Here is a 26,372-nt window from a genome sequence, read left to right on the forward strand (position 1 = left end):
AGAGAGTCCTATTTTGCCAGATGCTGCTGCCTTGGTTTAATGTAAAAAAAAAAAAAAGAGGACCTCTGAGTGTGTGTAGATTCTGAAGGTAGCAAAGGGTGGCCTTGCAGAAACCAAGTGTTTGTGTCACCAGTGAGATTTGGCATTTCTATCTCTTGCCAGGTAGGAGGAGGTTACATTACCCACGTTGTGCCACACTCTCAAAACTTGAAAAAGTTTGACAAAATAATTCTTGAGCATAACTTTAAAGTAGCAAATCTGTCTGGTTTGGAGAGATTGGCCCTTTGTTTTGACTCTTGTCTTTGGAAGGAATTTCTCAGCAAGTTAAGGTTCCTTATGCGGGGACAGCAAGTTTGCTTTTACCGATTAATTTTCTTAGTTCCTTATGGCAAGGGTGCCTGTCTTTCACGGCCTTTTTGGTCTCTCCATGCTTTCATTTTTCTCCCTTTTTTGTAGATATCAGCAAAACTATCATCTCCCCAAATACTCCACACCTGTATCACTTCTAACATTCGTGTCATTTCTGGTCTTGCCTGTGGCAGTCTCATCCTTACACCTGGGCCTTGCCTATGGAGTGGGGGAGCTCCTTAGACACCCTGTCTTGCCTTACCTCTGGTTCTCTGCCAAATGTGAGAACATCTGGAGGACAGAGACGGAGGCAAGTGAGTGTTCAATGTGTTACGGGGATGCAGTAGGCCAAGAACTGTGAATTTTGGGTTTCTGATATGTGCCACCAAAACCATATCCTCTCACTGGCAGTTATTTTAAAACTCAATATAATATGGGCCTAAAATCATGTTGGAGAGTAGAATATATTCCCAGGTCATGTTTTTACGATGTGATTTGAAAGATTGTACCCCACCTTATCAGTATGTCATAATTTTATTTATCCAGTCCCTTTTGACGGATGCTACATAGTATTTTTTTCAAATTTGCTATCCTAGATAACACTAATCAAGAGACCTCAGATTTTTCCCTTTTCTGCGTTGACCATACTGGACCTAGAGCAGAAAGGAGAGATAGCAGGGGTCCCATGACCTTTGACAAAAATTGATGAGGAAAATGGTGAAGTGACTTACAATGGATTATTGTACCCAGCATAAGAAAGAGGTTAAAAAATAAGAGATTATTCCTATGAAATCTAGCCAGAGGGGTGACTTAGCTGTGAGCAAGACCTCAAGATGTGGAGCATATACTTACCTGGACTTCTAGGAGCCTCACGTCCAAGCCTCAGCAAGGGATTGGTAGGGGGCGGTGGGCATTGGAGCACTTGATGGGCACTTTTCACCCATGAGGAGCAGGAATCAGAGCTGTGGGTAAAAGGTGGCACAGTTTGCCTCTAGCTCCCATAGTTCTGAGGGAGGTGAGTGCATATTTAGTACGCATCAGAATCTCCTGGAAAGCTTGTTAAAACACAGATTGCTGCCACTCCACCCCAAGTCACAGATTGAGTAGGTCTGGGTGGGGTCCTGGAATTTGTATTTCTAGCAAGTTTCCAGATGGTGTTGATGCCGCCAGTCCAGGGACCATACTTTGATGTGGGATTGATTCACTGTGTGTGTTCTGACTCACCTACCAGAGAAGACTCTCCCTCTCCTCCTGTCCAGTTCCTCTTCTGGACCCCTTGGGCCTGGGTCCAAAGCATCCAGAGCTGGCTCAGAGTGCATCTGTCTCTGCCCCATGAAGTACTCAGGGCTGGCTGCACCAAGATGGCCAGATGGCAGCCCCCACTCACCAATGTTGTGGTTGTACAAGCAGCTGAAAATACCACTCAGCTGTAAACACTACCAAGCAATAAATCACTCTGCAGGCTGAAGAAGTGCCAGCTCACATGCGTGAAAGAGAGCTCTGAGTTGAAGAGATACCATGTTAACAGTCTGTTTAACTCAGCTCCGTGCCCTTTAACTTCCAGGTTGTGGAATGTTTCTCTGGAATTTGAAAGCCTACCCTGCCCCCAGGAGGCCTTCTAGGCTTATTCTCCACTTCTTCCTCCCATTGCCTAGATAGGACTAAAGTATGTATGGAATTTAGAAATTTAAGCTTGAATTTTAAGTACATACATGTAAGCTTTTTGAAGTCTTGTTTTCAGAGGTATCACGTTTGTAGGATCACAGTTACACAAGGGCTCCAGTACACGGCCATGAATTCCAAACCTTCCCTTGTGTAGACTTTGCCACTGAACTGTTCTGTGGAAACAAGCTAGAAAGTCTCAGATAGTCAGTAGCCAGGGAATAAAGAAAGCTGAGTTAGGTCTGTGGGTGGAGAGATGCAGGAAGCTCCAAAGAGCTTGATCTGGGGCCCCAAGCAAAGAACTTGGCTGACTCTGATGGTCAAAAAATGGAAAAGACGAGGTCGCAAGCCAGATCCAGATGGCGAGGATGTGTAAGGAATATAAAGGGACGAGCCTGGAGGTGTGGCTAAGATGATTATGTCAGTGAGATCTTTTTCATGAAACCCTGCCTTCCTCCAAATAGAGACTCGTACACCTGTGTAACGCACGCCCGCATGGCCACTGCAATGGAGGTGATGGGTGCATTAGCACACACGCTTTCCCTGGATGTAGTCTTACCTCCTTTGCTTTTATAGAGGCCAATTTTATGTCTCTTGCTTTTATGAATCAAAACCTCACTGCTTCCTTACATCATACAGCTGGTAGGAGGCAGTGACTAGAATAGTTTTTTGGAGTCTTGTGGAAGCTTGATCTGGCAGCAGATTGATTAAGAACATACTGAGTGTTTTGGCACAGTCATCCTTGGCACCTGCCCCAGCTAGCACTTATTAGCACGTAATCTCTTTCTCCTTTTTGGGGGGCCACTTTAATTCACCCTTGATGTCTGCTTAAATGATTCAGTAGCAGAAGTTACCAGGAAAATATAGTTGCTGGGTATTATAACATCAGGATAATGAAGTTTGTTTTCATTTCTAATATCCTATGGTAGTTACATGCCTCCCAATTAATGAATATTTGGGCATAATTTTCTAATAAATGGGTTTGTTGCAGCTGCAGCGTAGAAAAATTTCCCCATTGCTCCAACTGGAGGTTGATTCTTGATTTTTGGTTCTCTTTTTTTATCTGGTATATTTCTTAATTTTATATTTTTAAAAGTTGTGTAGTTTAGCCTGTGTATGATTCAGAAATTCAAATGGTAAAATAAAGCATATAACTAAAATTGAGGCCTGTTCCCAAGGGGCAACTGCTTGCAACTCTTCTAGCTTTCCTCTGGGATTTATCTTCCTATCTCCCCATCAAATGCTTAGGGTGCTTTTTTTTTTTATTTCTCAATCATAGACATATTCTTTTTACTTCCTTTGGGTCAGCAGTTTGTGTCTTGTTCTCTCTTCTTTCTTTACACATTCATTTCTCCCCTTCTTTCCAGTAGGGCTGTATCGCCATTTTTCATTAAAGCAGTATTTATTGTGTGCATTATTAGGACTGAATAAATACTCTTTTTAGCTGAATGAAGTGGCAAACCATGATTATTTTTTTTTTTTGTACAGCTTTTTATTTTTCCGGAGAGTTAATAACTGCTTTTGTTTTTTCTCTTAGTGTTCCATGTTCCTATCACTAATTGATTTTTGCTCAGTTTTCCAACAAAAGAGTAAATGGTCAAGCATAGGTAAAGTATAGGATTTCCCTCCCTCTGTCTTTTCTTTCTCTTTTGTCTCTTTCTCTTTTGTTCTCTCCTTTTTTTCCCCTCTCTCTCTCTCCCTCCCTCCCTCCCTCCCTTTTCTCCTATAGCAATTCATCTTAAGCTCCAGTCTGGATTGATTGCTCTCTGGGTCTCCTGTGCAGTGGTCATCTTAAATTTTCAGTTCACCATGATTCTGGGAATTCCCTTTTTTTCTCTTCTTTGTTGGATTCCTTGTTTCCAACGTCTAACATCTTCCTCTTTTTTGGTTTATTTTTTCTAACAGCTTCTGGAGAAAGGGACCGTTGGGAGATAAATTTTCATGTCTGAAAATGTGTTTATTCTATTTCACATTTGAGTAATAATTGGACTAGTGTAAACTTCTGGGTGAAGTGGGTTTTCTTTAGAATTTTGAAAGCATGGCTCCATTGCCCTCGAAGTTTCCCATTTTAATTTCAAAAAGTGGGAAGTCATTCCTGATCCTTTTATGCGACATTTTTATCTTCTTGGAAAATTCTGTGTTTTGAAATTTTATAATGTGCCTTGGTGTGAGTGGGTTTTTTTGTTCAGTGGATACTGATTTGGGCCATCTTAAGCTGGAAATTCATGTCCAGTTCTGAGAAATTTTCATGTTTTATATCTTTTATTCTTCCCATGTTTTCTCTTGTTTCTCTTTATGGAACTTATGTTACCTAAATGATGAATATGTTAGATTGAGCCTTCTTTTCCTTATCTTTTCTGTTCTACTTATCATTTCTTTTTATTTCAATAATCTTTTTGAGTTTCTTAGGTATTTTCTCAGTTTTATCTTCTAAGCTTCTTTTGATTTTAAAAATTTTGTTCACTTTCAATGTCTAAGTTTTTTTTGATCTTTTTTTTTTTTTAAGATTTATTTATTTATTTATTTGAGAGAGAGAGCAAGCATGAGCCAGTGGTGGAGGGGCAGAGGAAGAGGAGAGAGAGAATCTTCTAGTGGACTCCCTGCTAAGCACGGAGCACAACTCAGGGCTTGATCCCAGGACCCTGAGGTCACGACCTGAGCTGAAATAAAGAGTAGGATGCTTAACCAACTGAGCCACCCAGGTACCCCTTTTACTTGATTTCTAATTAATCTTTTTTATAACTTCCTATTTTTTTTTTTTTTTGAGATTTTATTTATTTGTGACAGAGTGAGAGAGCACAAGCAGGGGGAGTGAGTGGCAGGCAGAGGGAGAGAGAGAAGCAGGCTCCCCGCTGAGCAGGGAGCCTGATGTGGGGCTTGATCCCAGGACCCTGAGATCATGACCTGAGCCAAAGGCAGCTGCTTAACTGACTGAGCCACCCAGGCGCCCCTATAGCTTCCTATTTTTTTTTTTTTTGGAAGCTTCCTATTATTGTAAGAATACAGTACTTTCTCTCTCTGAAGATACTGTGATTTTGTTTTTCTTTTTCTTTAGCTCCTTGTATTGTTTCCTTTGAATTCCTCTATCAGTTCTTCATTTCTCTTTTATATTGGCAGCTTTCTTCAAATACCTGATGTTTTCAGCAGTCTTATTTAAAAGTGAAACTCTGAAAGCTGATTGGGAGTTCTCTGTAAAGCTTGTCAACTGGTGAGCTTTACTTAGGTTAAGAGGATGGGGACCCAGTCGTTTGCCCAGATGTCAGTGTTCGTGGGTTATTTCTGTTGGATTGGTTCATTGATCCAGAGAGTAATCTTTCTGCCTTTGGGAGTGGGGGAAGATGGATAATGCCTACGCTGTAAACATTTGAGGAGCTCAATAGAGGGGAAGGAGACAGGTTCTCATTCTTCATTTATGGATGATCACTTAATCCACTATATTCAGTGTGGTGCCTCACCCTGCTTTTCATGTCTGGGGTCTCTGACTGTGGAGTCTCTCTAATTCATTTTCTCCAGAGAATAAACTTCCCTTTTCCTGCTAAGGTGGCAGGGGAACGCGGGAGGACAGGGAGAGGATTGGCCTGCCTGTGACTGTCAGTTTAAGGGATCTTGGAACCACGGTTCTTTATTTCTGTTTTCAGAGTCCCTTCTTCCTGGACACCTAGTATCTCCAATTTTTTTTTCTTTTAAAGATTTTATTTATTTATTTGACAGAGCACACGAGGGAGGGGAGGAGCAGAGGGAGAGGCACAAGCAGACTCCCTGCTGAGTGTGCAGCCCAATGTGGGGTTCGATCCCAGGACCCTGAGATCATGACCTGAACTGTAGTCAGACACTTAACTGAGCCACCCAGGTGCCCCCTAGTATCTCCAGTCCTCCAGTTTCTGAGTCTTCTAGTCATTTTGGGAAAGCTTAGCTTTTTTTGTTTGCTTCGCTTGGTAGCATATGTTGCTCTGCCTTTTGTTTGTTTGCTTAAACAGCCCTAAAATTCTCTATATATTTTATTTTGACATAATTTCAAACTGAGAGTTCCAAAAATAATACAGAGTTTCTGTATGTGCTATACCGTATTTGTCAAATATTAATATTTTACCACATTCCCTTTATTCTTTTCTCTGTGTGTGTGTGTGTACACATTTATATTTATATATTTTTTCCTGAGCCATTTGAAAGTTGCAAATATGATTTACCTTTACTCCTAAATATTTCTCATAAAGAAGTCACAGTACAGTTATCAGTCATCTGAAATAAACATTGATATAATATTATTATTTAAATAATAGACCTTATTTAGATTTTGCCAATTATCCTAACATCCATTATAGCAAAAGAAAATTCCAGACCATGCATTACATTAGTTGTCATGTCTCCTTATTCTAGAACAATTTCTCAGTCTTTCTTTGCCTTGCATGACATTCACACTTTTTCAGAGAACTTGTTACTAATTTTGTAAGATGTCTCTTGACATCTCTTGATTTGGGTTTGTCTGATGTTTTTGTATCAATTTATGAATTCAATTTAAAATTGTTGAAATTCAAATTATGCCTTTTTGACTGGAATATCACAAAAATAATATGTTCTCAATGCATCATGTTGGAGGACACCATAATGTCAATTTGTCCTATGACTCGTGATGTTACTTCAGTCACAGGTTTTGGCTGGATTTCTCCAGTGTAAAGTTACTGTTTTTGTTCTTAATGTGTCTTGTGGGGAAATGCTTTGAGACCATGTAAATACCCTGCTGCTTCTCAGACTTTGCCTGGCTGGTTGTAGCCTCCACCAGTGATTTCTCACCTGAATCAGTTGTTGTAATGGTTGCTAAATGGTGATTCTGTCATTCCCATTCTCGATCTGCTTTTGAGAGTGATTATTTTATCTTTGACCTGAGAGTTCATGTCTTTAATCGGTTTTGGAAAATTCTCATTGTTTTCTCTTTGAATATTATCTGTCATTTTCACAAATCTTTCCTTTTCCTGTTAAATGCGTGTCAGACCTCCTTCATCCTGTTGTTATGTCTCTCAGGTATTTTTTCCCTCACGTTTTCCACATTTTTATCTTTCTATAACTGCATGCTGGGTAATTTTTTCACATCCATTTTGCTGTTCTCTTTAGCTGTGACTGATTTCTTTTTCACCCATCCATTGAGATTTAAATTTCAGCGGTTATTTTTAGAAACTATTTAATTATTTTTCAAATCTGTCTGCCTGGTCTTTTTTTCATAGTGTCTTTTTTAAAACTGTGTTTTAAATTCATTCTCTTATAATTATTTGAGATACTTTATCTTTTCCTATTATCTAATTTTTAAATTTCTTATAAGGTCTACTCCTGTCATTTGTCTACTGCCTGTCGTTCTTGTTGCATTGATTCCTTATGTGTTTTATAATTTTGGGATGTGAGTTCATCTTCAGTAGAGTTTTCTGTGGTAATCTTTGCCAACTGGGTGAGGGTTATTACTCCAGAGGGTCTGTTTGTTCTTGTTTGTTTGTTGTGGCTTCTGCTGGGTGTTCCAAAGTTGTCCTGGAGATAAATCACTTTTTAACATTAATTTCACAGTATGAGGTTTCCATACTCCAGATGTAGATTTTGTTTAAACCCCAAGCCTGTATGAGGGCTAGTCTCTGTTGGAAGCACCCCAGCCCAAACTCAGGTTGAAAAAGATAAATGTTTTTTATTACCCGCATCTATGAGGGGATGACGTTCTGGACCACCTTTTCATGGAAGGATTCTGCCTTTGTGTATATGTCCCACTTCTGGTTCCCTCACTTCCTGTGGCCAAAGCCGTTGTCCCTCTACTGACATGGATGTCAAACCCGTGTGTCACTAAGCCCAAACTACCTCTGCTGTTCTCAGGGTTCCACAGTGCCAACTCTCCTGTGCGTTCAGCTCTCAATTGCGGTGTCTCTTCATTTTTGGTGCCTGGGACTTCCCATTGCCCCTGGCCTCAGCGATATATTTCAAAGGAGTTTTGTTATATTTTATCCTACGTTTCTGTGTCTTGTATAGCAAGAAACGTCCTCTGTTTCACTTCCCAAAATGTGTTGAATTCTTGTCCACTGCTACCTCCTTGCCTATTCTTTTTGCCCTTGCCGGCTCATGCCTTTCCTTTTTCCAGGAGGAAGCAGAGATAAAACAGAGTAGACAAAGCATATGCCTTACTGGAATTCCAGAGAAATTAAGAATTAAGAAATGACTACATTTTAGAGGTTGGTCTTTCCACGTTGTATCAGCTTTAATGGTGGTGGTAGACTCCTTTCAGCTCAAAACCACACAAAAGCTTTGGTTTTCTTGGTCATACCCTTGTTGGTGTTTTGTGCTTAGATGCCACAAGCTGTAACTTAATCTTTTTCAAGAAGAAGTTTCTGTTTGCCAAGCCGGTGAAGTCTTCCTCTCTACCGTAGTGGCCAGAAGACATTTTTATGCCTGGGCGAGAGAATGAACCTCTCTTTCTAACTGTCAGAATAGTTCAACGACAGGATAGTTAGATGAAATCATAAGTTTGTGTTACCTCTCGTGAGAAGTGGTAGTTTCAGCACCATTGACATTCTTGAACACTTTGGATTATAGATCAGCCTTGTTTATTTGAATCTAATAAATCACTAGTTTTTTCATTAAAGGATAACTTTTAAGAGTTTTCAGTATACTTATTAAGTAACAGATCCAGGGATGATGATTATGTGTTTAAAGACTATGTTCTAAAAATAATCCAAATCTTTTGAACTGTCAAGCAGCTGAACCATTCTTTTTAATATATCGAATAAAATAAAATAAAGCAGTAAAATCATTGATGTATTATTTTTGCCCCTACTTTATTGTATTTACCCACTTAATTGATTAGCAGTATCTTAAACTATCTTACCATCGATATATTTAGCAAAATTTATTACTTGCAGACTGATACAACTCATGAATTATTAAAAGCATAAGCATATGGAACCCACTCTTTCCTCATTCCAAATTCTTTTAATACGGCTTGTGTTGAGCCATTTAACTGGCTTCTCTCCATCCCACTGATGGAAGCTGCAGCCAGATGAGGGTTCTTCGAAATGATTGGCTTCCTTTCCGAGCAGGAGAAGGATGAAATGTCAACTTTTTCCTCTACTACCTGAAAAGCAATCAGTGGCAACCCTTCCTGCTCTTCTTGACAGTAGTTTGGCTTTACAGAAGAGGGTCGGCATTTAGCCAAATGTGCATTTCAGTGCTATATAAAGGAAAAATTGAAGTAGCTGAAACTCAGATAATAGCTGGAATTTTCAGAGAGGCATATAGATGGGTTTAACCTGTGAGTCTTCAGTAAGCTAACGATAGCTCAGAAATTCCTGAACTGCACGTTTTAATCCCTTCTTTCCTGGTGATGAGCCAAGTGACTTGAGGTTACTGACAGAATCTCTCTTTGCAGCAGTTTGCTCATCTGTAGGACTGGGTTTTGGGATAATAACAGCTTCAGAAGAATAGTGCAGCATAGTGACTGATTACCAATGACTAATGAAGACCACTGAAAAGGACATTTTGGAATCATACCTTGGGGTTCAAGACCATTTATTAACTTGACCTTGTGCTTTGAAATTATTTATCCTTATCTGCGAAATGGGGCTTTTACGTACTTCACAAGATTATCATGAGATCTTAATGCTTTATCTCATGGAAACAAACTTAGAATTGGATAGGATCCTGGTGGGGAAAATTGAAATTCACAGGACAGTGGTTTTTGTTTTTGTTTCTGTACACAGATAGGCTCCATTATGTATTTTCCATTGCTTAATACTTAAAACCCCAAGAGTTAACATTCTATGAGCTCCATTCTTAAAGAAAATGTGGCTTACTTAAGTTCCACCTCCCCATCAGTCTATCTTAGAAAACAGAAAATGGATTCTGAAGAAGATACTCAGTCCATCATTCCATCTATTATAATATATCGCCATATTTTCATAAGTGTTTTTATCTTGCACACAAACTTGGCACCCCACTTAAATAGGAAACACAACAGCAAAGAGTTAGATTGACAGTGTGAATAGAGAAAGACTTCTGTCCCTGGCTTTATGATGGATTAGACACGCTAAATGACCTTCCCAACTGAACAGCTAGCATACTGAATGAAGTATTATAAAGCAGTTTTAGTCTGTTGCTAAGCTGGCAGGAAAGTGAGATATTTGTTGACTCACTAAACAGAGTGAAACTAGGTCCTCTGGTAAGTGAGTAAGAACCAGAGGCAGCTTTTGCTGTGGAGAGTTTTGCAGTTTGATGACCCGGGGCTGCTTCTGTGGAGAGTGGGACAGGGGAGCAGGCTGGAAAGCCTGTGGCCTGTGCCCGTTGGGGAATCTAAAAAGAGCGTCCTAGAGAAGCCAGGAAACTAAAAGACTATATTTTTAGTGAAAGGGTAAAGAGAAGTGGGTCTGTGGTGATCCTGTTGCTGAGAACTACAGTTACAAGCCACCTTCACGTGGTTTCTGGTCCAAATTCATACAATAGGTGTGGTCCGAGGAGACCTTCAGAGCATTTCATTAGAAGTGGCCCTGAATTGATAGGGAGCAGCAGAAGTAGACACAGACCCTCTCTTGAGTAATTCATCTTCAATCTGGGTCTCAAATAATTCTTACAAATTAAGTATCTAAGGAAAATGAGCAGCTCAGAGTTAGAACCCACAAGATCATAGAGAAATAAGGCAATATCATGAATGAGAACCAGCAGAAACACACCTTCAAGGACTTTGATTATTGGATTAGGTTGGATTATTAGATTCAAAGAAATTGTTCAGATGCAGCCCAAAGAGACAGGGAAGTGAAGTGATGTGGAGAACGGAGGGACAAGATCTAATCAGTTCCAGAAGGAGAAGAGAGGGAGAGAGTGGAAAGAGGCCCTTTGGAAATGCAATAGCTGAGAACTTTCCAGAACTGTTGAATGACACCAGACCTCAGATTCAGGAAGACCTAGAAACCGCAAGCAGCATCATCATAATGAAACTGAGGTACACCAAAGAAAAAGAGAAGACCTTAAACTTATCTAGAAGAAAAGGGCAGACTAATGATAGAAATTACTTGCCCCATGCTCCTGTGACCCTGAGTTATGCCTCTGGCTCGGTTTCTTTCAATGTCAGCGAGTCACAGTGCCTGTTACTTTAGTACACCCAGATGTGGTTAGACCCATTGCAGGTCCACCATATAGAAAACGTATTTATGAACCAATTACTCTAAGTAAGTTATAGGAATTCTAAGCTGATAATTTACTCTCTCCCTTAGTTAAGTCTGCAGCGCGAAGGGGATCTCTAGTCTTTGATTTTCTTCATCTTTCATGTGTCTGTTTAATGGGAAGTCAGTGAGATCTAGCCATCAGTGTTATCCTTGTTTTTGTGAACGATCAGTTCTTTTTTGTGGGTGGAATGAATTAAAGATATAACACAACGAGTAGACTTCAGACTTGTTGCCGAATCTTTTCTCCCTTGATCTAAGAGAGCCTGCTTGAAGACGGGCCTTGGGTCTCCGTGCTTCTCCGGTTTCCTAAGGCAGTGCATGCCCAGTGGAGGGTGTGCTGCCAGTAGTTAGGGCTGTAGAGGCTTAATGGTTAAGGTAACGTGGGCCACATTACTGATTGCCCCTTTCAAATCTCCCAGTAACCATTAACATAAATATCATCTCACCATTTTGGACAGAGGACACCACCCTTATGCACGTTAGTAATATGATGCTAATGCTTAACCCTTTCCTGGCTTGGTTTGCTTCAGAGGCCCTGCCCCACATCCATAGGTAGGGAGTCTGTTTGAACCTAGAGGAGAAATGGAAGGGTTAACTCCTTTTGGTTTTGCCCTTTGACCGCTTCAGGATGAGAGGCATGATGAAATACTTTTCAAAATCTTCAGTGGAAACACATCATGCATAATTGGAGCAAAAAAGAATAAATCAAAGCTTTTCCCCCCTTTTAGTCTGGTAATTCATAATTGAAACCACATTGAGGTAGGGGCTGATAACTTCAAAACAAGGAGGAAAACTGCCCTTTCTATCAAGGTAGGGATAGGTAAGGCTCCTCATTACCAGGGGCTCAAAAGCTTCTGTATAACAAGCCTGTCCTCTCCTCCCTTCCTTTCTTCTCTGAATTCTCACTTTTCTGCTCAGGCATATACCTTCAGTTAAGTCACATGTGGGTTCACTCTAGGATGCTTAGTGCTCTTCTGGTCACTTGAATTTATACGTGATGATGTCTTAAAAAAATTTCTGATATGGTGAGTAATAGGAATTAAATTTTGAACCATCCTTCTTCGAGGTTGATTTCTTCAGTCTGGAGTTTGGTTGGTTTAGGTTGGAAGAGCCCTTTAGTTGGTAATGGAATGTGGTTTTCCTCGCTCCTGATTTTATAATCCTCGAGTAGTTCCAGCAAGAACATTTCAGGATGCTTAGCAAAGGCCATTTGCTTCCACCTTCCTCCGCTCTCTGTATGGTAGGTAACGTTGGCTAGCATGGTTTTGGTTAGGCTCATATAGGGCTACCATGACCTTTTAACTACAAAAAAAAAAAGGCAAAATGAGATTGCAAGAAGGGTCCAGACAACTTTCTTTGTGTGAGATTGCCAAAGGCACACCTAGTTTGAGTTTGAATTTCATTCTTATAGGAGGAAACCCCTTTGCGCTGGAAGTTGACTTTAGGCTCAGCCTCCCAGGGCCTTTCTTTCAGGCATCCTGAAACCCAAACCCACGACTTTCTCTCGCTGCTTAGTCCTCTCACTGCTTGCTCATTTACCAGAGCTTTCCGGGATAAGCAATGTGAAAGAACTTTCCTAAAGCTGATATTGTGACCTGGCAGTTATTGTAGCTACTATGGATTACTTTTATGTGATTGCACTTTAACAATCTGGATTTCTTACTGACGCTTCTATAATGAATATCTGTTGTGGGAGTGAGACGTGAAGTTTGGGAGGGCGGGCGAGAGATGGACAAGGCATTTTGGCCAAATGCCAGAACTCTGTCAGAATGATACACACTTCTCCTCCCATCTTTGAGTGAACAGTTTCACTGAGTGGATTTGAAAGTGGTATTGGTAGCCAAGATTCGGACGGTACAGCTGTAATAAGTGGGTTTCACCTCTTTTTCCGGTTACCAGGGCTCGGTGCCTGGTTTCATGCCCTGTCTTACCGCGATGGAGATCTAATCAGGCAACAGAGTTAATTGCCAGCATTGTTTGCCTTTTCCCTGGCAGAAGTCAGAGTCTTGAGTAAATTATGGAGGTTTAAATTTGCTTGATTTCCTGCAGAAAGTGGGGTCAAGAGGTCCCAGACTGTAGACACTCTCTTTGGTCAGCCAGCAGGGGGTCAGTTCTTAAAGGTATTTCAGAGGTGACTAAATGCTGTTTTTGAAATGTCCTTCTCCACTAAGTTTTTTTCTCTGGGGGTTAGTTTGTTGACCTTACCCCAGTGGAGTGGAGTGTCTGTGTGAAGGCACATACCCCAATTAAAGCTGCCTTTCTCCACGCTGTCACTGTGCTCCAAAGGCAAATGGGATTATGTTCGAGGAGGGAAAAAGCAATTGGCACAGAAGCCTAGTTGCAGACCAGCATTTCCTATTTCTGACCTTTTGAAATAGAACATAAAGGTAGCCATGTTCACTTAGCAGTAAAACAATACTCAGGAAAAGAAAGTTACGAAAGAACGCCACAGAAAGCCTACCGTGTGACTTACAAAGGCCTCCCCTTTCGTGCTGTGGCTAGGCCTGCCTGGCCGGTCCCCCTCATGTCCGCTCTCCTTCCTTCGCTCCCTGTCTTGTGAGCGTGTGTTGGCAAGGCTGCCCGCTCAGTTTGCCAGCACTCACCTGCTTGCCCTTGCCCGCGACCCGGTGGCCCCTCCTTATCTCCTCCAGGGAGGTCGAGGCCACTGTGTGGGCCTTTACGTTCCCATAGGACTGGAATACCTTGTGTGAGTACTGGTTATTTTCTTGGGCCATCCTCCCCACCAGATAATGAGCATGTCGAGGGGGAAGGCCTGTGTTTGTCTCAGCATCTGTAAGACTCTTCCAGGCGAATAGTATGTGCTCAGGAAACACGGACTGAGTGAATGAGCACCAGAAGCACGATTGGTAGGGGTGATTGCTGAAGAATTGCGGATACCGGTGTTTTGGCAGGCAAGGAGGATACGGATGGGGAGAGCTGGACGTTTTTGTGTTTGGTTTAAACTACAGTTCATGGAGCTCTGTGCTGAGCGCTCATTGCTCATGTGCCAGATCTCATTTTGTCATCATCCCCCTAGGAGACAGGTACCATCATGGTCCCCATTTTACAGACGAGGAAATTAATACAGAAGTAGCTGTACGCATCACAAAATTAGTACCTGGCAGGGCCTGAATTCAAACTCTCTTCTGTTAAGTATCCGCATCCTGCCCTTCTTCAGAGTAGTTGGCACACTAAGGTTCTAGGTGAGTGCTTTAAAATGAATGAACTCGGTTGGAAATTGTGTTCAGAACTCATGACGTATCTGAATGTACATCACCTGTTCACGTACATACAGAAAGAGGACAGAAAGAACATGACCTGGGTCATTTGGGTTTAACTTACTCATTTTTAAACAGGTTTTTATTGAGTAGTGCTAGGCACTGGCTAGGTACTAGCTGTTCTAACATTTATGGCTCTCGCTTTCATGGAGCTTTCAAGATAAAATATAAGGATCAGGAAGGAAAAGAGGAACTTGTGAAAATAAAAACAGCGTATTTGGAGAGGAAGGTAGAGGTAGAGAATCCAGATAAACTAGGACCCTAAATCATGATAAGGTCAACGTAGAGAGGAAGGGGGATTTCATTTAGACTTGTTGCTGGAAGAGACCTCACGGTTGCCACCCCACTTGTAGGAACCATGGAAAGTCGAGCCCAGAGCAGTGATTCCTCCCACAAGATCAGCCATTGGCTACCATTTATCGAATGCTCGTAGTGTGAGGCACTTTAGATATATCAACTGTTTACTTTTAGTAACAACCTCTGGGTTGTTAAGAAATAATAATTAAGAAATGTTAATAATTAACATTATTAGAAATTATTACTATCATTTTTATTTCTCATACCTGGAAAAGTAGTATTATTATCACAATTACGGAAACTGAGGTGCAAGAGGAGTTTAGTACTTTGCCCAGGTCACACAGCTGGTAAGTGAAAGAGCCTGGATTCATGTTAAGGACACGTGATTCCAAAACTGACCCCGAACATATCCACTCACTTTTTGAAGTCATTTGCCCCAGCACTGTCGGCATATCCTACAGTAAAGCACCAAGCCTGTGTCCTAGTAAATAGCTGCTCAGCAGCTTCTGTGTTACATCTGTGTTCATCTCAACATCTGTATTTTATGGGGAAGTGTTGCTAAGATTTCAGACCTGGTTATGCTCCTTTGCCTGCTCTGTCTCCCCTTCATGCTGCCTTTTCTGCTTCCCCAATTTTCACGCCCTATCTGGTATGCAAGTGAGTAGTGTGGAAAAATTGAGCACCAAGACAAGTTACTGTCTGCTTCCCACCCACCCATTCCTCCCTCTCCTCCTCCCCTTCCACAGTCATCCACTTCCCAAATGGAGCTGGCAAACGGGATGAGAACAGATCGGTCATCTTGCCAGAGACTCTGGTTCCTTCTCCTGGCAGTGCCTTGAAATCAGAGCTGTGATGCCCTTCAGGGGGTGCCTCTGTTTAAATTCCAAGGGATTCGTTTTCCAAAACCAAGCTTCGCATCTCTCAGGGAACTTTCCTCTCCTTTTAATGGTCATACAGGCATTCAAGTGTGTTGACATTCCCCACTTCTCCCAAAGAACAGACCCCATTTTGTTGGAGTTTTAATAGTTTTTCCTTCTGTGTTAGAGGTGTATTTACCTTTTTTAATTTATGTGTTTCCTTTGTGTCAGTGTTATATATTTGGTGTGTTTTAGTCCACACACCTTCTGAAATCATAGTGTTTGGGGTGGACTCTTGCTTATTGTATGACCCACATGTGATTGTCAAGGATAAAGAACTTCCAGCGTTTTTGTCTCAGAGAAGAGTTAGAAGTAATAAACTCTGGCGTTCCCCACAGCTCCAGTTTCCAGAGTCTATAAAATGATGATGCGTACCCCGGACTCAGAGTCAGAGGGCGTGAGGATGGGCCATGGGCCTCCACGATCCGGTGTTCGGAAGCCAGACCTTGAACATCATAACATCATTCGCTCTTCCCTCCCTTCCTTTCTTCCTTTCTTTTTTTGACTGGCAAAGCAAATGATTAGGCATCATTCACTATTTTTAACCCTACGGTTTGATCATCTGTAAAACAAGGATAACTGTATCTGGCCTGGGCGTTGTTGTAAGGCTCAGATGAGATATTACATGTACAGCCTGGTGCCTGGCACTTAGTAAGTGCTCAGTAAAGCTTTCACACACATTACAGTACCTCAGAAACTCTGTTTTTGTATCGTTTTCATTTAAAGTGGTGTTTTTCAAGCATAAGAGAGTACTGTGTTGGGAGGAGTAAATGGGTGGGCTGGGGTGGTGATGTCAGAGAGACCGAGCACCTTTGGGATTAACTGTGACTGAAGCGCAGGGCTACTTACTGACTTCGTTTCCGTAAAGGTCAGGAAGATTGTAAATAAGCTTTGAGGTAGAAAACTAAAAGGGGTTCCTACCCATGTGATGAGATGCTAGGGTACCTTGTGATGAGATGCTAGGGTACCAGTGCTAAAATCTAGGTACGTTCCTGAGACAGCAACTTAAAGTCAAAGCATGAGGTCATGGAAACACAGTCAGCCTTTCTTATTGTGTCTCCTGGCTGTGAAATCTAATTATGGCCTGTTGTGGACATTTTGGCTTTAATATCCTGATTACATTAGGACTCCTGGAATCCCATTCAGTCTCTCTGAGTTCCCATCCCATGTGTATTCCATGTGTTTGTGTACATTTCCTGTCCCACACTGTTACATCTGGCAGACAGCTGCTGTCCTCTCCGTGGTGATGGGCGTCCATCAGTGATAAGGGTGAGGCTGTTGGGGGCCCTGGGACTCCCCGAGGATGGGAGGGTGAGCGGCCAGAAGAGCAGTGGGACATTTCGTGTCCAGCCAGCTTCTGGAGACACGAAGTTTGGTCCTGGCGTTTTCGCGTAATAACATACAAACGTGCAGGTAATTAATGCCACTGAAGTGTGCACTTAAAAGTGGCTAGAATGCAGGTTTCAGGTTATATTTTACCACAGTTTTAAAAAATTTGCGTAATATACCCAAAACCATTTTTTGCTTTCAATGAGTAGATTGTATATTATATGCATTATATCGCAAAAAAGCTGTTTAAAAATATAAAAATGTTTTAACAAACTTATTATCAGTACAAAAGTATTTTTGCTTGTATCACTGCATTGAAATTTACTTAATGTTTTAATGGTAGCAAAGAAATGGAATTTCCTTCATGACTTTTTAAACACGATTTTGAGAAAATTTCGAACTTACAGAGAAGTTGCAAGAACGTACCGTGAACTCACGCCTAGAACTCATCGCCTGGATTTATGCAGTTTATATATTCACACTCTTTATTCCCAGTGTCAGAAGTGATGTGCTTTGATAGGTTTTATTTTGTTTTGCTTTTTGTCTTTTTTTTTTTTTTCAGATTCAGTGTGCTAATTACTTATTGCGCCCTTTCAATCTGAAAATTCATGTCTCTTCTATCTTCTGTCCCAAGAATTTATTTAATTTCTTTGATAGTCTTGTTTCTTCTATATTCTGTTTTCTTTTTCAGGAACCTCCTATTAGGTTGATGTTGGACCTCTTGGATTTTCTCATCTTTTCTGAGCTGTTTTTCATCTTTACCTTTTTGTTCATTGGACTGGAATATGTTACCTTTTTCTTTTAATCCTGCTTTTTTTTTTTTTTAAGTTAAGCCATCTTGTTTTTAATGTCCAAGAATTCTTTCCCATTCTTTGATAGATCTTTTTAAATAAAAAGTTTATTCTTATTTCATGGATGAAAAATTCTCTTCCTGAGGATAGAGTTTGTTGTTGATGTTGTTTTAATTTCCTTCTGCTGCTTCTGTTGTCTCTGTTTCGTCTGAGTTCCTGCTTTTCTATTTGTTCGTTTGGTTTCTGTCATTATGCTGAAGATGTTCTTGAAATGACTGTGATTCTAGGATCTGTTCATGATTACTAGGGAAGCACTGAAAACCTGGTTGGAAAGGAGCCCTGGGTGTGAGGACAAGCCTCCTGCCCGGAGGGCATCACAGTCAGATGGCATAGGGGCAAGCTAGCCACATGGCTGCCAGTGTTTGCGGACTTGGAGGGGAAGAAGGCCGGGCGGCTCATCATTCCCAGTATAGACTTTGCCCTCCATTTTCCTCTCTGCTGTGGCCATGTTTCCATGCCTAGAGCTTCAGTTCCCCAGAGAATAGACCTTCCTCCTGCAGGGGTGGACAGCAAGAGGAGTTTTCTGGCTGAGTGGCTGGATGAAGGGAAGGTTTGTAGATCTGCGTCTCTTTTGCTCCTTATCCATATTTTTAACCAGTCTTCCTGTTTTCAACCCTGCCCCTCCTCTTACCCCATAAGGTTCCTGCTGAGCTTATTTCTGAGCCTTTGTGGGATTCTGTGGTTTGAACTTGTTGCCTTTGTTGGCCCCCTCTGTGTGGTTCCTTAGCTTTTGCCCTCATTCTCCTGCTCTGCTGCCACTTCTCTGGTCCCTCCCAGTGTTTCTGAAGCCTGTCGATACTGCTCATCCTCTGTGGTGTCTTCTCTCATTTCACTGTCATTGTCCATTTGTATTTTGTATCTACTGTCACTCAAGTGGGCTTGAGGAGAGAATGGAGATCAGTGTACGTGTTTAATCTGCTGTGTTTAACTGGAAATCTCTTGTCATCTACAAAAATGCTCTGCTCCTGTTTCAGTGGCCTCACAGCTCAAGTTAATTGAAGAGAGTCAATACACATTTTGGGGAAGGGAAGACTTTGAATAGTTGCTTTAGCTCTTGGGTTGGTCATGGTGAAAGCCACCAAATCTCCCATGTTCTCGTTTATTGACAACGTTGGAAAAGAGATCGGCCCCATTGTTACTCGACCCTTCGCTGACCCACATTAATCTGTTGCCTTGCAGAAATGGAGCAGTGTGAGCAACCCACTCTTCCTCCCGCTGATCCCACCACAGTCACAAGGTTTCACTGCCATCGTCCTCACCTACGACCGAGTGGAGAGCCTCTTCCGGGTCATCACTGAGGTGTCCAAGGTGCCCAGTCTATCCAAGCTGCTAGTTGTCTGGAATAATCAGAATAAAAATCCTCCAGAAGGTAAGAAGAGTGGGAAAATGGTGTGTTCAGGAAAGGCCTGGTTTGGGTGTTAGCGCAACTCTCAGCTGGATCGATTTTGGATGGCCAAATTATTTGCGTCCTTAGGTTTAAATGAGTTGTCCTGCTTTGTCAACAACAACGCCATTTCTGAGGCAGCGTGACCCCAGTTTTCTCAGTCATCTCATTCTTATTCTGGGGTGGCCCATTTAACTCCAAGCCCATGGCATGCACTATAGCCGCAAGTGTTTGGGAGCTTAGGAACCAGTGGGATCAAAGGCCAGCAGCCTTGGGAAAACAGATCTCAGCTTCCCTCAACCATCACAGCTGATTTGTTTACATGAGAACTCAGTTTAAAAGGCATTAGTTTTCTCCTTCCTTATCTGGGCTCTGATACTGCACTTTTCTTCAGGAAAAACAAAAAAAAAAAGGATGGCTTCACTTTCAGTTGGGAAAGTCAGCAGAGCATGCCCTCTTCAGGCTTCGAATCAGTTCCTTAAAGTGAGCGCTCACTCAGGTTCCCATTGGTTCCTCTGTAATCGCTTTGTCCCTTGCCTTGCCCACTCCCCCCCGCCCCCCATAAGCTGCTGGCTGGCGCTGGCAGTGAGGGTTGAGGACTGTTTGATTAATTGGATTTGTGTTTCATTCAGGACGCAGAGAGTATGTTCCACCTGCATTTAGTTTCTCATTCAGTCTGTCTATTACTGATCCTAATCCCAGGGACTTCAAAGCTCCTGCCCTTTATAGCCTATTAAAGCCAGGAAGTTTCTGATGGATTAGAGCAAGGAATGAGTTTGAAGTTTGTCATGTGCACCACTATCACCGATAAGGGCTAGTTTATTGCCTGACAGTAGTATCTGCACTTTTTTAGGACTATTCCCTTTTAATTGGTAATACTGAAGTCAGGACAGTCAGTCTTGGAAACTACCAGTAGTAGATCTCTGGGCTGGAAGAAGAACATTTTCTCTCTGTTAGGCAAAACAGAATTTGTCCCAAGAAAATTCTTTAGTTCCTCTTGAGACATTTAAGAAATCTTCCTTAGTGAGATTTTTGTTCTCTGAGAGAATCATGTGCATTCCCTCTATTTAGGGGAGCCATAGTTTAAGTAAACAAAATGGCTACTTTAAACGAAGGCCCTGTTTTATGCTCCAGAGAGCAGTGCTTTTTCTTATTAACTGTCTCTTTATGCCAAGTTTGTTTTCCTCCCAACGTCCAGTTCTCTGGATTTTTGTCTGTTTGTTTCATTTATTTGACTCTCAAAAAAGGAGAAAGAAAGGGGTGGAATGAAAGTAAGGAACAGTGGGAGAAGGAAGAACTGGACAGGAAGGAGGGGAAAGGCAGAGATAAATAAACAGGAGCTGTGCGGGGAGGGCCACGGAGAGGTGCCATGGAGAGGGCCGCGGCTGGTGCCTTGCCCAGAGGGAAGTGGATCGGACGGTTGGGCGCTGCTTGTTAGTCTCTCACTTAAAACGGATGAATCACGTTGTGAGAAGGAAGGCCGTGTATCCCTCCTCGGATCTGGAGTAGCCCACTGCATGGCGCCGCATTCACACTTGTGCGTTTGCTCCCGCGCCCAGAGGCCGCCAGCTTTCAGAGGGAGCCTGTCAGCACCCCACCCGCCCAGAGAGGCACAGCTCATTGCAAAAGAGGCCTCTCCTTCCTTACGAACCCTGGCTAGCCACTTTGGGCTTAAGGTGAATGATTTATTGGGACTTGGAGTCACTTCTTTGGGGCAGGTACCATCGTGGACGGTGAAAAGGAAGGAATCGTTTTCTGCCGTCTTGGTCAAAACGCTGACAGTGGGGTGACAGGAGGCACGAGCATGAACGTCAGTTTTGGAGCTGGGTGTTCAGATTTAGTTTTTGGTAGACCCTGCTAAAATGTAGTGGTTAATTCAATGACCAGGAGCTTAGTTTATTTTTGAAATATTTTGGCTCTAGGGAGGAAAGCGAGCCCTCAACTGACGAGGCCCCAGTTTTGACACGTTTAGAGACCGAACCAGCTTTTTTTTTTCTAGCAGTGGTTTGAGGTCTCAGCTCGGGCTCTGGCGATGTGGTTGTTTGGGGGGAGCATGAACCATGTTTAGACCTCTGTGGGGTGTTTGTTCAGTTGGTAAATGGGGCCGTTGGCTCTGGCCCTCATGCCAGCAAAGCCATCTGAATCTGTATGTATGGCATTAGTAGCATATATATTTTTTAAAAAAGTAAGTCCAAGGCTTTGAAATATTAGAGGCAAAAGTGATGTTTTTCACTTTCTCTACATTTGCTAAAATAAATATTGTGGTGAACATGTCTGGTGCTGGGAGGGTTAATGCAGGCAGAAATCCACCCCCCCCACCTTTTTTTTTTTTTCACTCTCCAACCAAATACTTTTTTCTTTTTGGTTACATTTAAGTTTAAATTGCTGGGTTTGAAGTTTAAGTAAATACTTAGACTAGGCAATAGAAATTTCCAGTGAGCTTTCGTCACATTGGTTTTGAGCTCTTCCAGAAAAAAAAAAAAGGCAAGCCACTGCCTTCCTCCTCCCCAACTCTTCAATTTCCAAACTTGATGGATATAGAGGTTGTTTGGCTTGGCCCCTGGCCTCCCTGTGAAGGAAGCTGTTACACTCTATATCTCAGATAGGTTTAACTCAGCCTTCTGGTTTAGCTGATTTCAGTGTTAAATTTGAATTGACCTCAGGAGCTCCCTGGCTTCAGATTGTGACTTTCATAGTTGTTAGCAGGCAGGAGGGGATGGGCCGAGTGTGTCAGGATGGTCATCCCAGAGGAGGCAACAGAGAAGTAGAAGCCACAGACTTCCTGCTTTCGAGCTGAATTCAGGGACTGTGGGGAATTAAGGTCATGCGGACCCGCTGTACACCAAGCAGCCTGAACATTCCTCAAGTGAGCTCAAGGTTGGTATGGAGATAATCTGACCATTTATTTTATTGATCTGTGGTTGTGTTTGTGACAGTGATTGCCAGGATGGGCTTGGGGTCATCTTCAGTCAACCTCACCGTTTTATAGTACCTTTGCCAATTGGAGGAAAAATTCTCTTTGCTCACATCTTTCTTGGCATCCAGTGTGGAGAAAACCGTTAATCAATACACATTTTTAAAAAATCCGTAACACAAGGAGTTCTTTTTCTCTTTCAAGCTAGACTAAAGTTCCTAACTGTGAAGTTATCAGGTCACCTGGCTCAGCTCTTTGTTTTTCATAAACTCAGCAATGTGTTTAAAAAACTCCTGTTTTTCAGACTACTTTGTGTGAATGGAAGGTGACATTTTTATTTTGCCAGCCACAAATTCACAGGATGAGACATAAGCTACAAGGCCATGCTGTTTTACTTTGAACTCATTTAGAATTTAGAGTTTCACTTAGAATTTAGAGGGAGTAAGGAAAAAAGAGACCCCATTTGGCCTTAGCAAAGGAATTAGAGCCTAAAGTTCTCTAGCTACGAACTGTGTCCTTCTGCATCCTAAGGGGCCACCTCACAGCCTTCTGTCTACACCTCTTCAGGCTGTCAGGAGAGAAGTGAGGTCCATAAGACTTTATAAGAACCCATTTATGAAGATGAAAATAATACGATGTTTTTATAGCCATGTATTATATACCTTTTAAATCCCAGGAATAGGAACTGTGTTAAGTGCTTTATATATATTATCTCGTCCTTCTGACAGACCTGCAAGGAAGCTGTTCTTATTCCCATTTTACAAAATTGAAGCTCAGATTAGTTGTGTAATTTGCCTGAATCACAAAACTGCAAGTGGCAGAGTCCGAAATGAACACAGGTCTCCGGGGATCCAAAGCTCATGCCCCTTGCACGAAGGCCCCCTGTATCCACTTAGATTGCCATTTAGCAGGAGGAAAATCATCATGATTTGTCTGTTCTCTGATTTGGGATTATGTAGAAGAACTAGGTCCTCCCTTGTCAGGGACTCAAAGAGAGACAGGAAAGTAAATCTGTTCTTTTGAAAATACTAATGGAAAGGGGGGGAAAAAGTTCTTTTTTCTCACCCATATTTTTCTTTCCCACCTCATGCTTCTGTCCTAATTTTTTTAAACAGTCAACATCCCATATCAGAACTACCTGCTTTAGGGCAGGGAGTAATTATAATGCTTATTTTTTATTTCTGCCCTCCACAGAAGGAATGCTGAAGCCTGAGAGAATGGGAGTTCCCTTTCTTGGAGTCCTATTTTATTTGAAAATGTGAAAATAAAAAACTGGGAATTCTCTTTAGAGGCCTGTCTTGTGGTGACGATGGTACATAGACAGCTGACCGTTGAGGTGGAGACTGCTTTTGCCCTGGCTGACTTTCAGCTACCCAGGCCTAACTCAGAACAGGGAAGGACAATCCCATGTCCATCTTCACCCCGTGTCATCCTCTTTGGCCTTCATCATTCCCTAAAACTTCTCCATCAAAGACTTTACAAAGCAAGGGCAAGTTAGCTGTCTGTGGATATTGATCGTCTCAAGTAATTCTTTGGATATATAGGTGACGAATGTGGAAAGCCGTCTGTGGGTTGAACATGCTGTACCCACTTGCCATGTGAAAGTCCAAATCCCATCCAGGGTAGAGGAATGTTCATACTTAACCAAAGCACCCAGCCTATTTTCTGTACATACTGCAAAAAAAGGAGCTGTTTGTTACTTTGTGAGATGAAAAAAAGGTTCTATGTTCTTTTGTTTTATTTGTGTGTTCCACTGTCTCCATTCTAGAGGGTTATTGGTAGGGATCCTGTTGACCTAAAAGTAAATACGGAAGGTCCAAGCTGGGGGCATGCTGCTGGATTGTCAGAGTAATGTGCCAGATCTGACATGTCCCACTTTGCCTCCCTTACACCTAAGGTTTGGAAGAAGTCCTTGATTCTGTAAGTAGACACAAATGTTCAAAGGAAGGCCCCGCTAACATTTAGCGGATGTCTCCCATGTGCCAGACGCTATGCGGCTAAGTGCATTCATGTTCAACCTCACGGTCAGCCATGGGAAGATAGTGTTATTATTCTGTCTTCATAATTGAATAAACAGGTTGAAAATGATTGACTTGTTCAAGATCCCATGGCTAGTAAGGAGTATACCTGGGATTCAAAACTCTTCCTAAAGACTGTTCTTTCTATGGTATGTGACTGCCTCATGAAATCCTGGACCTCAGAGACATCTTGTTTGGTCTCTCAGATGATGTCAAGTAGAAATCTGACCTAAGTTAGTACATTTCAAGTAAAAGCGCACATTGTATTGCTAAAGGCATTTCATCACTTCATTTTATCTCAGTTTTTCCATCAGAAGATTCTTTTTTAAAATTTATTTATCTATTTATTTTTAAAGATTTATTTATTTGAGAGAGAGAGCATGCGCACGAGCAGGGTTGAGGGGCAGAGGGAGAGGAAGAGAGAATGCTCAAGCAGACTCCCTGCTGAGCGATGGAACCAAAGGCGGGGCTTGATCCCATGACCCTGAGGTCAAGACCTGAGCCAAAATCAAGAGTCAGACGCTTGATAGACTGAGCCACCCCGGCGCCCCGCTTTATTTATTTTAAGTTATTTCTGCACCCAGTGTGGGGCTCAAACTCATGATCCTGAGATCAAGAGTCGCATGCTCCTCTGACTGAGCCAGCCAGGCATCCCTCCATCAGAAGATTCTTACCTATTTTGGGTCTAAATTAGTTGCCTGTAACTTTCACCCAGCCATTGGTCATGCTTCTGACTTTAGAGGTCATAGAGAATAATTCCTCTTTCATCTGATAGCCCTCCTGATACCCTGTGTATTAGTCAAGGCCTAGGTAGGAGACAGAAACCACACCGTAACTTGAACAGGAAAAGTTTAATATAAAGAATGATTAGTAATAGGTGATTGGTGACTAAGGGGTAAAAACTATAAAGATAGCAGGAAATAAATTTGGGAGAATCCCTTCTCCATCTAGCTCTGAGATTCAGGCCTTGTTGGACAGCATGTGACTGTAGCCCACTGCACAGTGAGGTTTACGGAGGTGCCACAGGCCAAGTCTGGCAAACAAGAAACCTCCCGCCCCCTTCAGTATGCACGGAATTCAACAGGAAGTGACCCGGGGTGTGTTCTTGAACTTGCTGGGAAATGGGCTTCAGTGGAGCTCCCTGGGAACCACCCATGGGGAGGACCTCAGCTGAGTTCCTCTTGGCAGCATCTGCAGAACCTGTTGCAAAGCTTTTGCAGGGGGTACCACTTAAGCTTGAGGGAGAGAAGTGCCCCTGGCTGCCTATCTTCTGGTCAAGTACGGAAGGAGCAACAAGTTAAAGAGGTATTGCACGAACCAGCAAGAAAAGCCCCCTTCCTTCCAAAGTGTCCCTCTAGCACTCTCTACCAACAAAGCCTAACATCAAGCATGGGGTTGGCAGAGGGGAAGTGTTTACAGGATCTAGTTCCAGTATGAGAAACAGGGCAGTGAAGGGTGAAATTGAAGCCGAGAGGCAATACATTGACAACTGGCACTGTTAATCTCTTTAAACATTCTGTGGAAATCCTGGATTCAAGTGCCTGTACTATCCTTGGAACTCCTCCCAAACTCTTTTCCAACTTGTTGGAACTTTCCCCATCTTATAATACCCAAATCTGAACACAAAGCCTTTCAAAGTGTGGTCCAGGGAGCCCTGGACATCCATGAGAACCTTTCAGTGGGTCTGTGAGGTTGAAATTATTTTCATAGTAATACCAAGTCACCTCCATTCCCCACTCTTTATTCTTTCACAAGGGGGCAGAGGAGTTTTCCAGAGGCTACATGACATGGGATAAATGGCTAGTGGGATGTGTGCTTGTGTATTCTGTTTTAAAATTTCCTCAGTTTTAATCTTTCACACAAATCGTGCCTGTGTCCCACAGAAAGCTTCTTTGGGGTTCTCAACAATTTTTTTTTTTAAAGATTTATTTATTTATTTATTTGAAAGAGAATGAGAGAGAGAGAGCACATGAGAGGGGGGAGGGTCAGAGGGAGAAGCAGACTCCCAGCTGAGTAGGGAGCCCGACTCGGGACTCGATCCCGGGACTCCAGGATCATGACCTGAGCCGAAGGCAGTCGCTTAACCAACTGAGCCACCCAGGCGCCCCTTGGGGTTCTCAACAATTTTTAAGAGCATATAGAAATCCTGACACCACAAAGTTGGAGAACTGGTGGTCTAGTAGGTAGAGTTA

At 42.3% G+C, this 26,372-nt stretch overlaps 1 protein-coding gene across 3 annotated transcripts in view; it reads left to right on the top strand.

Moving 5' to 3' along the window:
* The window catches only part of EXT2 (exostosin glycosyltransferase 2), a 132,931-nt gene that overhangs the window by 73,325 nt on the left and 33,234 nt on the right, over window positions 1-26,372 (top strand). For all 3 annotated transcript variants that reach the window (XM_027579891.2, XM_027579890.2, XM_027579889.2), the window contains one exon: window positions 19,044-19,233. In XM_027579891.2, the coding sequence (XP_027435692.1) occupies window positions 19,044-19,233 (190 nt within the window). The remainder of the gene's footprint in view (window positions 1-19,043; window positions 19,234-26,372) is intronic.

The sequence above is a fragment of the Zalophus californianus genome, chromosome 11, assembly GCF_009762305.2.
Source record: "Zalophus californianus isolate mZalCal1 chromosome 11, mZalCal1.pri.v2, whole genome shotgun sequence".
Classification (NCBI taxonomy): Eukaryota; Metazoa; Chordata; class Mammalia; order Carnivora; family Otariidae; genus Zalophus; species Zalophus californianus.